This window comes from Arachis hypogaea, chromosome 5, assembly GCF_003086295.3.
Source record: "Arachis hypogaea cultivar Tifrunner chromosome 5, arahy.Tifrunner.gnm2.J5K5, whole genome shotgun sequence".
NCBI lineage: Eukaryota > Viridiplantae > Streptophyta > Magnoliopsida > Fabales > Fabaceae > Arachis > Arachis hypogaea.
Window position 1 is genome coordinate 104,610,202 of NC_092040.1, and position 17,187 is coordinate 104,627,388.

General features: G+C 29.5%; 1 protein-coding gene and 1 long non-coding RNA gene across 2 annotated transcripts; one reads left to right on the plus strand and one right to left on the minus strand.

The window, feature by feature from the left end:
• Positions 1–1,537: 1,537 nt before the first annotated feature.
• Positions 1,538–3,044, plus strand: LOC112802432 (uncharacterized). The gene is made up of 2 exons (XR_003202404.3): positions 1,538–1,677; positions 2,532–3,044. It is a non-coding gene; the product is annotated as an uncharacterized lncRNA (long non-coding RNA).
• On the minus strand, positions 1,969–7,448 carry LOC112802431 (uncharacterized). The gene is made up of 5 exons (XM_025845648.3): positions 6,355–7,448; positions 5,638–5,699; positions 3,380–5,530; positions 3,165–3,234; positions 1,969–2,899 (listed from the first exon to the last, which is right to left on the minus strand). Exons 1-5 carry the CDS (start codon positions 6,473–6,475, stop codon positions 2,250–2,252), a joined length of 3,054 nt encoding a protein of 1,017 aa, XP_025701433.1. The 5' UTR covers positions 6,476–7,448; the 3' UTR covers positions 1,969–2,249.
• Between the last annotated feature and the right edge of the window lie 9,739 nt (positions 7,449–17,187).

Sequence of the window (17,187 nt, forward strand, 5' to 3'; positions counted from 1 at the left end):
AAAACCTTATCTTGTGTTGTTCGTTCGAACCCACTTGCGGTGCATAGACGCTAATCACATGGAAAGCACCTCCCTCCACCACAAGTTTGATAGAGATGATCCGATCTCCCACCCTCTTGACATCCACTACGTCCTTCTTCCACTGCTTATCCACAATTATTCTAACCCCATTCCTATTCTTCACCTTTCCTGTATACCAAAGTTTGAAACCAGAAGTATCCAACTTCCTAGCCTTTGCACCAACCCATTTCGTTTCTTGTAGGCACATAATGTTAATCTTCCTCCTTGTCATGGTGTCCACCACCTCCATGGACTTTCCTGTTAGAGTGCCTATGTTCCATGTCCCAAATCTCAACCTTCTGTCGCTTCGACCTTTACCTTTTACTTTGTGAACTAGCTTATTTACCCTCGTCCGTTCACGAAAACGCGAGAACCCTTGCTCATTTAACACTACATCCGGGCACCGATGCAGCGGCTCTTACTTTGACACCGTACTCGAGCCATACGGCGCGTTGCTTTCGGGCAACGACCTAACTTTAGCGCAATAATGTCTTTAATTCATGTCACGGGGTTCGACTATATTTTTATGTTGGTTGCCGAAGACCTAACACAACTCTCATCCTTTATCCGGGCTTGGGACCAGCTATGTACCGCAAGTGTAACATAGGCGGAGTTTCAGTAAAATTTTCTCTGCCCCGTTCTTTTCTCTTGATAGGGGTGGCAACACTACCCGAACCCGCGGGTATCCACCCCGCCCCTACCCGCTCGGGGCGGGTAATTGCCCGCCCCCGCACCGGAGCGGGTTTTAACGGGGCGGGTTCTTGGGCGGGGCGGGGCGGGGTCGGGTTTAGGTTAAACCCGCCCCTACCCGCTCCGGTATATATAATATATATAAATATATATATTTTTAATATATAATATATGTAACATATATAAAATAATTAGTAAAATGATTAATAATATTATATCATATATAAATTTTTACTTTAATTTATGTTATATATGTAAATGGTGGTTATATAATTTTTAAAATTTTATTTTATTTGTTGGATTTAATAATTATAGGGGCGGGTAGGGGCGGGACGGGTACCCGCAGGGGCGGGTTAGGGTTTAACATTTTACTACCCGCGGGTAGGGCGGGGCGGGTTTGATGCGGGTTTTTTGTAGGGCGGGGCGGGGTCGGGTAGAGCAAAAACCCGCTCCTACCCGCCCCATTGCCACCCCTATCTCTTGAGCCAAAAAATTCTTCTCTACCCTTTATTTTTTAAAAATATTTTTATCTACAATTAATAAAATAATTTTGTCAAAGATAAAATAATAAAAAAATATTTTATTAAATATATTAAGTCATTTTAAATTATAGAAATTAATTTTAAATATAAATAATTTAAAAAAAAATAAAATTCTTTTTCATATTAAATAATTTCTGTATAAATTCTTAGAAAAAATAAAAATAAAAAAAGGTCTTGTGCGTGTAAGTCGTACAATTAGGTGAGGGGTTTTGTTTGTTTTAGACTTGACATTGAAATGCATTAAAAAACAATCTAGAAATCAGCAGAACTATCGGAGAATCTTCTCCGCACACTAAAAGTTACAGTCACAAAATTCTACGTTTTGGGATGGTGCCAACAAACGATTGCTTCATCAATCAGCTTGTTTACTGTCTTCACCACATTGGTACAATTTCTATTTCTGTGAAGCTCACACTTTCATACTATGCCCTTCTCTTATTCAACAAACACAATACTGTTATCTCTAGACTCTAGAGGGGTCGGTGGGTGTAAGGACTAATGTTAATTGCAATTTTGGGTAATTATAAAAATGTTTTCGGCATTTGCAATTTTGGGTCGGTGAGAGTGATGCTGCTCACTTCTCTCAGTTTCTTATAAAAATGTTTTGCAATTTGCATTAGCTCCTGCCATGCCTAAAGGATCTTAACATATTTTGACTTGATAGTAAGATATAGCATTACACGAACAGCATTTTCTTTTAATAATAAAGTTCATATGGATGTACATGTACAAAAAATTCATCATGTTTGTAAGAATAATACAAATCATTGTTCAAAGTCTATGAAATGCTTTGTAACTATGAATTACAAATGATTTACAATATATACTATCACCACACCAGATTGCTCATCAACTACTTAAACCACTCAAGAAAAATCCCCCCAAAAAAAAAAGCAAAAAACAAGATACTCTTTATCTTCTGTTTTCACCTGAATCATGAAACTAGTAAACCTGACTTTATTTGGTTGCCATTTTGAGTCCTCCTTGAAGCATAAGTTCTCTGGTGATTTCATCCAAAAGCACATTCAGGACATGTTTTTCCATATCCTTTACAACATCACATCTTTCAATTAATGCAAATGTCTCATTCTTCCAACCAAAATCCCACATACAATCTATGTCTTGCTCTCGACTGAATATGTCGAGTTCAAGCATTTTCGGCAGGTAGTCCTCAACATTGGCATTGAAATTCCTGTTGTTCCTTCCATAGAATCTTAGCTTCTCAATGTCTTTGTTCAGAAGCCTAACCAAGTCATCCAAGGATGCTATGCTCATTGTATCGATTGATATGTTTGAGAATGGATAAGCTCTGAGTTCTGACAGTATCCCCTTTCGCTTCATTACTTCATATCCGCAGTCTAACATGAGTTCTTTGCATTCGCCTTCCCTGTCCTGGCTGCCGGTGCTCCCATCTTGCAGAATGCTGAATGGAATGTTGAGCCTGAAAAGAGCTTCTGAAGTATTGAGGAATGATCGGTTTGCGACTAAGATCCTCTTCAGGCGGATTTCGCTTTCTGTTAGTGGCTTTTGTGTTCTCTTTGCATATATATTTTGATTTTTATGTGGTAAGTGGTTATTATTAGTACTCATGCTTTCTTCATGAGTTCCTGTAATATTAACAAAGAAACAAAAATGTCAAAAGTAAAAATTAATACTTTGATTGATTTACTCCATGTATAGTTTTCAGTTCATTGGGTAGATCATGCAAAGCTTACTTGAAAGAAATGAATTCACATGTCAAATTTGGGTGAAGAGTGTTGTTTTTTGCTTTTGTGGATTTAAAGTGCTTATCTTTTCTATTTTTCCTTATAGGGTGAGGCTTATCTATACATGGTGTAGCAGATGATGCAATTTATGCACTTATATGCTCACCATTTGTTGTATTTAATGCAAGTTCACCACGCTTGAATCCTTCATTTGCTACCACAGGAGCAGCATGATCCTGCAACAAATCAACATGTTTCATTGTTACTTGAAATAAAATAAACTTGTGTTATTCTACTTCAATTTCTGGACAAAGCTCCTGTTACTATATATTTTACTTCATTGTATGAGACTGTTTTAGATCATAATTTAAAAGAACTTACCGAATGATTTGTAGTTAAAGCAACTGGTCCCTTTAGACTATGGAGTTCTCTACCATCAGAATTGTATGATGTAGGAGCCAGATCGGCTTCTTTAAGTGGTTGGCATCTCCGATCCGGTGATTCAGCCACAGCTGCTGTTTTATTAGAGTTGATGATGCCAACTGTTTCTCCCTTAGCATCTTTAAAGCCATTGAATCTATGTATTGCTCCTTGTCTAGAATCATGCAAAATATGAATTTGTTGTTTCACTTTCTCGATGAGTTTTCTTCCATTTCCTTCATTAGACACTTCAACAATCTTTCTAGGCATGTCAGCCTTTTGCTTTCTGGTATTCTTCACCTTCATATTGGCCAGTTTAGGAACAATTTTTTCATCCACCATCATTTTGACACTTGCCCCCTTCCGGTTAACTATCTCTTTCACTTTATCATTGGTGCCATTGGACGTTTCGTGTTTGGCGAAATCATCATATCGGTTGCCTAAAAGTCCTTCCAGTTTCATAGCTTCCAAATTTTCTACAGAGTTCTGCTTCTTATGTGAACTAATAAGCCTATTCTGGTTTTTTGAACTTCTCAAATTCAATTCACTCTCTCCTTGTAATTTCGCCTGCAGCATTTGTTTTTCCCTCGGCTGGAGTCGTTGTTCGCTATGATTTTTCCCTTCTTGAGGCCCATATTTTGAGAGCATGTATGACTTCTGATCTGCAAGACTCTTCTCAGGTTTCTTCTGATTATTCATGTTCTGTTTGTATGTATTTTTTTTCACCATTTGGAAATTACTAACATTGATCTCTTTCTCTTCCTGCATTGAAGGCTTAACTTGTGATCTTTCATTCACTTGTTCACCATTGATTCTGCCCTTTGCTGTGCTTTTCAGTTCTGTGATGTTAGCAGCACTGATATTATGCTTTGGCTTTTCGAAACCATTCAGGGGTTTTATTCCATACAGATCACTCCATAGTGGTTTTCCATTCTGAGAAACTACCCTGTGGCCAGCCTTTTCGCCAAGTGAATTCTTATTGGCAGCAAACAATTGTTCCTCATCATGAGTTGTTGCGGCCATGTTAAAGGCTTCTATCACTCTTTGTTTCTTCATAGCTACCAAATTCTCTGTTTCTTTGTTGTTATTCACTTCAACCTTCTTTGTTCTTTCCTTTGCACTAGTATACTGCATTGACATTCCTTGATTTCCTCTAATCTTCTGTGCATTACCAGAATCCTTCTGCGGCATGATTTTCGGCTCTGCCTTCTCCGGCAAGTTATCTAGCCCCATCAGTTTTGCAACTACACTTGGAATTCTTCCCTTCTCTGTATCAGATTTCGCCGAGGCAGAGTGTCTTTTCTGCTCCAAAACATCATTGAGATTCTTAATTTCAGAACTAGATCTATTTGTTTGCTTCTGAGAAGCTCTTGAAATCTTTCCATCTTTGTTTTTGGTATTTGAGTTTCTGCCTTCTTTAGAGTTTGTAAGAATAATTTTCCCCTGCATAAGAGTATGCCTGGATCGCTTGTCGAAGGAGAAAATCGGTGGCGCCAATTGGTTTTTCTCAGATGCTCTAATTATTTTGTTGCTTTCATCATCATCTTCACTGTCTTCATCCAATAACTTGATCCGGTTTTTCTTCTGCGGCGCAATCATGAACTCTGAATTCTGCTGCAGCTCTACCAGCATCCTGAGTGACTGTTCCAAATCAATAGCTCCTTGGAACAGCTCCTTCGCGACTTCAATCGAATATCTATCAATGTTGAAACCATTGGAGCAAGCTCTTAGTATCTGGTTTAGTCTCTGTGCACCTTTCGATATCTCATTTATCTGCATAGGGGAGAGGCCTTGAAAATTGTTTGTTGAAGCTTGTTGCCTAACCATGTTTCCTTGTCTATCCATCATGCCAAATTCCATTGTCCCCTTCTTGATTTGGTGAAGAAAAGCCAAAGTTGAACTATTATTGTTATTGCTATAGTAAGACGAATCAGTTCTTGGTTTCGCCATGCCATTCTCGAAAGCAAAGGCTATGGCTAAGGAAACATCATCCATTTTATGTGAGCTCTGGCCTCTCCCATATGAAACTATCTGATTTGAAACCTCTCCATTGATTGAAGATCTATGGCTTCTGCTAGACCTATTCAGCATATCCCCATTTCTTGAACTTACCTATAAATAAATTTTAATAACAGATGGTTTGCTATATGAATTTATGTGTGCTTAGAATAGAATAGAATAGAATAGAATAGATACACTCAAACAATGTCGTGACTTACAATTTCATTGGATTTTCTGTTCCTTGATCCAACACTTGTTTGCTTGGAGTAAGAATATGCATCTGTTTCAACAGAATTAGCATAATAAGATTTCATACATAGAACTTTCTTGCATGGCTAACATACAATTATACTTTAAATACAATCCTCTGCAGAAAATTAAATTGTGATTTCCAAGAAAACCCGGTAAACAATTTCTGTTAAGAAAAATATATAAGAAGAAAGAGAGAAGAAAAATTGCTGTTGGATCAATAGCTTGCTATATTACATGCTTTTACTAATTGATCACAATACAAGTCAAGGTAAAACCATATTTGATTTTAGTATATGTTTTTTGTTTTCATTTAGTATCACTTACAAACTGCCACTTTTTTATTTTCTAACTCAAGGATTTTGTGAAAAAAATATTAATAATAATTATTTTATTTTATTTCCATAGGCATACGTTTTTTTTTCTTTTTATAAAACTGTAAAAGCAATAAACATAATGAAAACAAAGTGGCAGATTTGTAATAAGTAATACAATAGCAATTAAACACACACAAAAACCCCCTTTCAAACTACAAATTCCCTCATTTTCTTGTTTCAATTATATATTTGGGATGTGAATCTTCATTTTCATAATTCATAAGGCAACAATACTAATTTAAAAGCCTTAACACACAAAAAGAGCAAAATATATAATTTATTTATATTCCATAGAAATTAAAAAGTTACCGATAGGCTGTGATTGGCTTGTCCTCTGAGACTGATGAGATGCAGCAGGAACACCCATTTTTTCCTTCCTTAGCCTAAGATCATCCAAAAGCTTCTGTGCAAAATCTGATCTCTTTGCCATAATTCCCTTACTACCCTCCAATCACCAAAACACTGCAATATATACAGTTTTATATTAACAAATAATAACAACAATAAAATTGGGTTTCTTTATTTCTTCTATCTTTCTGAAGATCCTAGTTTCAATTCAATAGATAAGTGGGAATGATGTTGTTGTTGTGTTCTTTGAATGGTTGAGAGGGTACAATCAGAGTTGGGTGAGGAGTGAGTTCTGTCATCATGCAATTGATTGGTATGTTTGAATTTTTTTTTATTAATTTTAATTTCTTTTAAACACTGAGAAGGATTGACGTGAAAGTTATAGCTCCCTCTCTATCTATCACTCATCACTCACTGTATGTGTTGCATCTAACTTTTATTGTAATCTAAGCAAACAATATTCATTTCACTATATATTGGGTGGTGGTAGTGCTGCTGCTTCTTACCTAAGTTTTTTTTTTTCCATATAAATATTTTGTATATTTCATTATGGATATGTCGGGAGAAAAAAATTAAGCAGGAAAACTTAAAATTTAAAGTGGAAACATTAAAAGTGCTTGAATTGAAGAAGAAGAATGAATGCATGTGATGAGGGTAGTGGATGTCCAATTGTCCATTCATGAAGGAGTTTTGTCTCCTTGAATGACACATTAATGCATGTGAATGTGTGAATCGTGAGTTATGACCCTCTCAAAGTGGAGAATTTTCTGTTTGCTTTTTAATGGATCGGATACTATAATTTGTATCTTTACTATTTCAATTATTATGCTTTCGATTTTACAAATAAATATATTAATTATTAACAAATTAATTGAATTCATTTGACACAACAGAAATATTACATTTGGAAATCGGAATAAAGTAAATAGAACAATCTTATTTTTATGCAAATATCGTAGTGCCAAAAAAAAGTATGGTTATCATTTTCTTTCATATTTCAGCCATTCCTCTCTCATCACTTTCATTCCCTTCAACACCGCATACATCACATACACACACCTTCTTTCACGGTCTCATAGCTCTCTTTCATCACTTTTATTTATTTTCCCTTTCTGTGATATGTCTCTGTAAAGATTCACTAGCTATCTCATTTATGGTACTTTACTTTTTCAGCAACTCCAGTAGAGAAATTACAGCTTGATAAGAGAGGAGACTCATTTTTCAGTTTCAGTTGAGACTTTAAGATAGGTCGTTAATTCAATAACTACTTATATTTATAATTGTACGTATATTTATATAGAGGATTACAAAGAATCCAAATTAGGGGTTTTCATAATAGAAAATTTGGAAACTTTTGTTCAATTAAGCTTAATTATTTTCAATATGTCCTTTTCTATAGGTGTTCCATTTGAACTTTTATTAGTGAATTCTGACAAAAAAAAAAAAACTTTTATTAGTGAATGAATATTGTCGTTTATGCCAGTTTTATTTTAATTTTTTCACAATGATATATGGCCTATCTTTTGCTTCTCTCTTCTAAAATGAAGCATTATTCCCAAATAAATAAAAAAGGCATAACTTTGAGAATATTATAACTTAAAAAAAATACTATTTTTGTTAGAAAAGGTAAGAGAAAATAGAAAAAAAATATTTATGTATTTAAGTTATGTAAAAATAATACCATATATAAGGTATTTATTAATGTTAAGAGAATCAAAATAATAAAAATGTAAAACTTATAATAAATATTCAGATATATTAAATAATTCTAATAAATGTTAATTGATCCTAATATATTCTAATCTCTTTTGTCAAACTCAGGTGACAACTTGAATTTAAAACTTATTTAAAATATCGAAATAAGAAAAAACTGCAGAAAATCAGAAATTGACGGAATGGACATAGATAAAAACGAAAATGTTGGAAGGAAGTACAAACAAAAGTACTGAAAGAAAAACGTAAACAAAACTGGTGAAAGAGTGACGAATTGCTAGAAAACTACTGAAAGATGATGAACTATTAGATAGATGACAAACTATTAGAAAACTTTCGAAAAGGTGATAAACTGTTAGAAAAATGACAAACTGCCAAAAAACTGAGGAATGGTGAACTGCGAAGATATTGTAAACTCTCAGAAGATGACAAACTGTTGAAAGGTGACGGAAAACTTTGGTTTCTCTATGAAAATAGGTAAGTGGCAAATAACAGTAGTATTTGACTTATTAAACTCGGAAGGACAAGATAAAGAGGATAAACTAATCCGTGAGGTGAGAGCATAAAAAAAGTGACAAAAGAGAAAGAAAAAATGTGAAAAGTTCAATAATTTTACCGGAACAAAAACAATCAATCCTTTTTAATGAGGATATCATTACTCTGATACCATGTTAAAAAAGGTAAGAGATGTCAGAAAAAATATTTGTGTATTTAAGTTGGGTAAGAATGATATAATATATAAGGCTATTTATAGGTATTTAGAGAATTAAGATAATAAAAATGTAATAACTTATAATAAGTATCCAGGTAAATTAAATAATTCTAATAGTTAATCCATTATAATATATTCTTTTTTTATTTTTTACCGTATTTATCAATCGACAAGTTAAGAATTAATCCATTGCGGTACTGAACTTCATTTAAGGGTTTATCGCTAACTAATAGATTGTTATATGTACAAAACGAAATTCAAATCTCGATACTTATTTAAGTGGACTAGTTATGTTAAACAAAAATTAGTTTGAAGAGAGAGTTTCATAAGCATATTGTAACACCTCGTTCATTTTATAAAAATCTTTACTTTTTAATTAAGAAACGACAACAATTCAATAATAAAAATATTATTTCACTTTTCTTTTTTTTTTTAACTTTTTTTTCAAATTCTATTCGATCGATTGGCCTTATTTTTTTCTCTACTTTAGAACAAAAAATTTTTAAAATAAAAAAATGATAAAGTGAAAAAGTGATAGTTTAATTAGCGTTAAATTTATAAATGGTAAAAACTCATATGCAATCAACTTTACGTAAAGTTGATAATTGAAAGTTTTTAAATAAAAATTTAGTCAAATCAATTAAATTATTTAACGATTCTCAATTATCAACTTCACATAAAATTGACTGCACCTGAGTTTTTACTTTTATAAATAAGGTGTTACCTTAATTCAAAGGTAATTACATATACATCCTTATCCTTTTTTTCATTTTATTAACTTTTTTATTTTTATTTATTTTTTTACTGGATTAGCTTTTTCATTTTAAAAACATTTTATAGGTTGGGCATCTGATTGCAATCTTCCACAATATGGTTAAGGATATATGTAGGCCAGCCAAAAACCTTCATATGTTTCTATCCAAAATTGTTGATAACATCACCAGCAAGCGTTTCTTTCTTTTGTACTTTGGGCCGATTCCAATCCCATCAATATCAGTTTCTTATCTATTTCAGAAAAAGAGGGGAAATCTGACCCCAAAAAAAAAAAGGAAAAAGAGGGGAAAAATTGATGTTCACATTATTACATGTGCACGATATTAATAACGGATTATCAAATGTGAGCAATTATTTAGTAAGTTGCATTTAAGGAAGAAAAAAATGTTGTAAGATCTGGACTAGGTTCATATTCTCTTTATTCAATATCTAAGCAACGAATAGGATTAAGTACGATTTTGAATTTTAAGATATAGGTCAAAAAATTTTTATTATCAATTTTTTTTATATATAAAATCATCCTTAAGGTTTAATTTAGTTTTAAAATCGTCTTTATCTTAGAGGCTAAAATTGTACAAAGGTGATAATGAACGCGACAGTAAAAATAGATCATGGACATCTTCTTCTTCTTCTTTTCTCCCTTCTTCTTCTCTCTTTTTTTTTTGTAAGAATAGAAATATTCTCTTTTTTTTAATTTTATATTTTTTTATTAAGAATAATTTAGCCTAAAATTATAATATTTAAGTAAAAGTATGAATTTAAAATTTGATTTTAAACTTTAAGAACGATTTTATATATAAAAAAAAAGTTTAAAAATTTCGATCTATATTTTAAAGATCAAAATCGTATTTAGTTGAGCGAATATGAGGAGGTTGGATTCCAAATCGTGGGAATCTTTTCTCCATAGCGTGATCCGACCACGGGAGATTAGCCAAAGAAGGCAAGTAGTTTATAAATGCATGTTTTTACATGAAATTTTACACTACAAAATGGTATATTGGAATATAAAATTCTCAAAAATTTTAAAATATTCCTCCGATAGTAATAGGCAGGGCAAAATGGCCAGTTATCAAGATGTTTTTTTTTTGGTTGTCAGTTATCAAGATTTGTCAAAAGGAGAATGAAGGAATATCAGATGGGCCTTGGGCCAGATAAGGCCCAATAGCATACTCTTGAAGACTTTGGTAATATTTCACCCCATAAAAAAAAAAAAAAAAACGAATGATGGGAGTATTTGGATTTTCCGAAAACATGTACATTATTAGCATATGGTTGCAATTTGCAGGTGCATTGTATAAAAAGGAAGTCGAGTTAAGTGTAGTAGCTGTTAGCAGCAAAAGCTGTGTACTATTGTTGTTGTACATATATATGAATGATACGCGTTTCTGGTTATGTATATATACAACTATATACACTACATTCATTTCATAGTTGTAGCTATATATTGAGAGTGAAACCATTGAAAGCACATGCATTGGAAAATTAAAACCACCAACACAATCTAACAATTTTAATTCCTCTCAGACGCGTATACATTATAGCTCTAATGATATTAGATGTGTGCATAGCTGTGTTGTATATCATATCATCACTGATTAATTAATGTATATATACTCTTCAGCTACATGCATCATGATCATCATGATGATTATGGATTTTGGATGTTGTGAGATTTTTAACAAGAATAATAAAATATGTGTTTACAAAACCTAATATATAAAATTAAACCCAGGATATATATGATAGTATGTGTCTTAAAATAATTTTACTATAGATATTATCCGCGACAGAAAGAACATTTTAATAAGGAGAATTTATACTGTTAATATAAAATAAATCATGTAGCTAGATATTTATTAGTTAGGATGATATTAGTCTAATCATCAGAGACTAAAATAATACTTTAAATGTCATTATTATTTTTTGTATTTATTATTTAAATGTTATCTAAGATGTGAAATTATGATCGAATAAAAAGCTTGGTAATCAATGTACTAAAAGTAAACTTATTGCCAAGATTCTTATTACAAACATTTTTTGTTTGTTACTAATTTAAAATATAGAAAAATTTAACAGAAAAAGGAGCATACTCATATTTATTCTGGCAAATGTTGACGGAGAATTCTACCAAAAGAAATATTGATACAAAACAAATAAAGTTTTATGATTTAAATTTAGGTTCATGATTTGATTTAGTTTGTTTAATTTTAGATTTTTTCTTTATTATTTCGTTATGCAGTTAGTTATTATTACAACAATTTCCTTTATAATTGTAACCATTTTATTTATATGAAAAAGTCATTATATCAATATTTATATATAAAATGGTGTGTAAATTAAAAGTATACACGGTAGTTATAATTATATTGGTTGTAGTAGATAATTATAAAATTTTAACCATACTTAAAAGTATAAATTTAAATCAAAATAAATTTTTTATTATTTGATAAGAATTTTAAATTTAGTTATATTTTTTATTTTTTAAATTAAAAAATATTATCAAATAATAAAAAAGTGTAACCGATTTAATTTTAGATATAATTTTTTAAGTGTTATTAAAATTTTGTAGCCACCATAATCATGAATTCATGATTACTATGAAATACATTATTTTTCTTACATCTTTTTTATACACTTTTACTTTATAAGTAAAAGTAATTGATAAAAAATGAAAAATAAAAAATATAAACAAAAATGGTAGAAATTTTATTGGTCAAGAATAATCCATACGTAGAGTTATAGGTATGGGACTAAAGTTGTACTTTGGGGATTACTTATAGTTCATGTCTTCATGATGTATTAAAGATAGAAGTAAGCTAGCTAGGGATAAAATTAATATACGTCCCCTCCAATATATTAATACAAGTCAACTCAATTACTCAAACGAAATTTGATTTTCAACGACTTTAATTTGAGCATCAGAAATGAAATAGGAAAGATAGAAAGGCAATAATATTTTGGCCGGCTGGACCATCAAACTCCATAAAGAAATGTTGTTGTTTAAGGCACACGTACGTTGATAATGACCTTCCCCACCTTCCTACTCAGAGGTTGCTCCCCCAATTCCATCTCTATTTCTTATCCTATATATTTCCTATAACATGAATACATAAATAAATAAATGTTTTTATGGGAAATTTTAATTTACACAATTATTTATATTTTTGTAACTTTTTATTATTATATTGGTTTATCTTTTTTGAGTAACATACATCTAGGATCTTATCCGGAATAAACAGACACTGTCAATAGTATTGATTAATATCTTTAATTTGTACCAAAACTTTTTATTAGACATACGTAGGTATCACACAAGTTGTATTTTTTTTCAATAATATTTTTTAATTTGATAGGTTAAAAATTATTTTCGTAAAAATTTAAATTCTATTTAAAAATTTATTGTTAGTTAATATATTATTATGTATAAAAACAGATTCGAATCTCTAACATTTATTTGAATAGACTAATAAACTAATTACTAAATCGACTTAAATTGGTTAAATTTGGATTTGAACCATCACTAGATATTTTAAAAGTGATTATGCTTGCATATTGATTTTAACATGTTGAAGCTAAGACAGTCGTTAGGATATCTATTGATAATTATGTATAATTTAGTATTTAATTAACATGCGGCTGTGGTATTTTGTGGACTAATAATAATTTTGTCCATCTATAGTATTTCCCTTGTGTTTGAGCACTCTTTGATTTTTTTTTTTTTTGAAAGCGCCAATTATTGTATTAGACCTCTTGATTTTCATTTGACAAACATAACCTTAAAATTCAACGAGTTTCTTTTTTTTTTTAACTTATGAAAAATATAAATTTGGCAACTGCTAGAAACGAGCTATGAAAAATATAAATTTGGCAACATACATAACCTTATAATTGGATTCAAATTGGCCTAATTAATTGATTGGACAATCTTTCGAACTACTTAACTTGATCCAATAATAATGAAATTTTAGAGTCTAGATCGACTAAATATTTAGAAAAAGATAAATCTAAATTTAGGTCTTGTGAATGATGAAGTTTAAAACTTCTTCAAAAGTAAAATCAGAATATTTTACAATGCAGGATTTTAAAAAACAAACTATATTAAATATCTTTATGTAATATAAAATTATTAATTGAAGACTAAAAATAACAATGTTCATTACATTTAATTTTAATTTCTCAACACAACTGTTGAAGAATTTGTGATGTGTGTTGAGTTAAACCAAACCAAAATATAACCCAAATAATTAAGTTATTGGATTGAAACGAGTCATAAACACCCAAGAAAAAAGAAAATCAGATATCTATTTAATGTCTATGCATGTTAAAAGTTACATTAATTCTGAGAAGTTAATTAATTAATTAATATAGTTAACTGCAGTATGTATTACGGAATTTTCGCTTTGATAACTTAGCATTTGGCCAAATTAAACTTGAGGAAAATCTTCAAGGATTATGAAAGCAGAAGAAATGTGCAAGTCGAAGAAGATGCTATATGTATAGTAAGCATGTTGAAAAGTTTTTACAAAACTTTTAAGATATTAATATAGCCATTACTATATTGTTGCTTTTAAAGCAAGTTGAGAGAGTGGATAAATATGAAGAGACAAAGACATGCACAAGAAAGGATATCTATCCTTTTTTGATAGGTCATCATAGCCTCAATTGGTTCTCAACATTAATATATAGTTGATTAGAGTGATAGATGTTACATGCATTGCGACAAACGTATAAGATTTTTTTTTCCTACTTCTCATATTCCTGGAATATAATATAATATAATATATTTGTAAGAGATTTTGATATTCAAGTTAATAATAATTAAAAAATATATAAAAATTAAAGGTAGATAATATATTTTTTGTTTATATTTTTTTACTTGTTTTACGTTGATTTTTTTTAAAAAAATACTAATTAAATTTTAAATTTTTAGATCATACAAATTTTAATATCATGTCATAAATTTATTTATTCTAAAAGTCAAATTTGTTAAACAAAAATATATGAATAATTATATATCTTAGTTTAATTAATTTTCTATAATCAATATTAAAATAATTATATTTCTTATAAGTCTCTCTCTCTCTCTCTCTCTCTCTCTCTCTCTATATATATATATATATATATATATATATATATATGACTAAAAATTACCTTCGTCAAAAGATATATGTAGTACTATATAAAAGAAAAATGAATAGTAGAGTTTTAATGCTGAAAATCTGCTTTACCAACTGTTTAAATGCCATTTATTTGATTGCTTTAAATCAAATTATTGAAAGGAAAATTTGGGAGATTGTATCAGAATTTGATGAACAACCAACACATGGAGCTGCACAGGTTATATCTATGTGATCTAGCTAATCATAAAAGGTTCAGAGATTGATTGATTATATATATATATATATATATATATATATATATATATATATATATATATATATATATATATATATATGTTTGTGTGTATCTTAATGACTCGTTGAATTTCTTTTTATTGCTTAATTAAACAGTTGAAGGGATCTTATCACTATTTCAAATTCATCAATAATGCTTTGCTTTTGGTCTTCGATTAACCACGTGGCATGTCCGTTACAAGTGATAGGAAATTGTACAAGGTTTTAATTCAATTAATTGGCATTAACTTAAATTTTAAAATTACTTTTAAAACTTAAACTATTTATGGATAAAAAAAAGCAAGTAAGTTTCTGAAAGAATTGCAACGATGAATTTATAGATCGTTTAAAGAATGAGATAAAAGACTAAAAATAATGAATTATGTTTAGTATCATATTTCTTTTAGACTTATGATGAATCTAACATTTCAATTTTACAAGAATTTCGTATGTATAAGTGTTTACAAACTTACTTAGTAGCTTATTTTGTTTAAAAACGTATAATTTCTTCGAAAAACTCTTCAACACCTACTTTGCCTGTGATGCTCAGAAGAATTGATGGTTGAGAAAACCCTAATGACCTTCATCTCTTTTTTTTATTCCCCTACCATTCTGATTCCTTTTAATTTATCTTTGGCGGTATACAAGAAGTGGCAGCAATAACTTCCTTTTTCTAATGGTAGTTAATATATCTTTATATTCTATATTTTCAATAAATTATACAAAAATACTATTCGTACACTAAAATCAGTTATTTTAACGTATATTTATATTTTAATATGTATTTTATATTAGTAACTGACTTTAATAGCTAATTTTAGTGTACATGTAACATTACTCTAAATTATATATTCAAATTTCTATAGTATTATTCTGTGTTTATTCTTAACTTTTGTATGTATTCTATGTTTTTTTTTGTCTAATATAATGTAGTTGCATTGTTCTTTTGAGATTTGGTTAGAATAAGATATTTTTTAAATTAATTTAATTTTAAATGAATTGAATTGATAAAAAATTATTATATTTGAAATAAATATATAAATTAAGAATAATTTGATCTACAAATTGATATAAATATTTAATTTTATATTTTATTTTATTTATTACATTCCGTTAGTATTAATAATACTGTGAGGCCGCTGTTAAACTTCTACCACCTCTTTTTTTTCCTCCAAACTCTTCTTCTAACTTTTTTAAAAGGTAAAAATGACTTTTATATTTTTAATATACTAAATCATTTCAATTCAAACTGAATTTATAGGATTTACAAATCAAATCAATTTTTATTTCTTATTTATTTTAAACAAAAAATTTAATTTTAAAATTAAAATCAATTGTAATTTCATTGTATTCTAATTTCTAAACACATCTTTAATTTGCTGTAATTTCCTCCTCCAGACATATTTGCATGTGATAAAGTCGTTGTTAAATAATGTTAATCCTCATAGAAAACACAAATACACAACAGTGACTATCAATTTAATTATTTAAAGATGAAAATGAATGGAACGAAAAAACTTCAAAATTTTAAAATTAAAATACATTTACAACAATCCTCCAAAATTAATTTATTCATGTATCATAAATGCTTTTTTCATACCGACTTAGATTAATTGGGTAATCAACTCGTTTTCTTTTTAAAAAAATGTTAAAAATTTAAACTTTATCATATGTATGTAATAAACGGTCACAATTTGTCTTATTTAACATTCATTAATTATCGTAATAATTAATAAATGTTAAATAAGGTAAGTTATAGTTATTTTTGGCTATTTTTTTTTGTTATCAAGCATTTTAGATAATAATATATTAGTTAATAACAAATCTTTAAATGAAGCTTAAATCTACAACATATTATTAGTCTTTAATTTGACGAAATAAAAAGAGAAATAATATTTAAGAATTTGTAGAATTTATTATTTTTAATTATTAATCCAATTTTTTTAATCTAATAACATACTTTTAGTCCATATTTTTAAATATTAATAATTAACTGTTAATTAAAAATAATAAATTTTGTTGTTCATCTAATATTTTTTTTAAGAAAAAATTAATTGCCTTCTATTTGAGAGAACCTAATTTTCTCTTATGAATGTGAAACTTAATGAGTTATTCCGCACGGATGTAGACACACCTAGAATTGCAATTTTCTTAAAGAGTTTCATTTTTATGTTCTAAGAATAATAAGATTCAAATAACAAG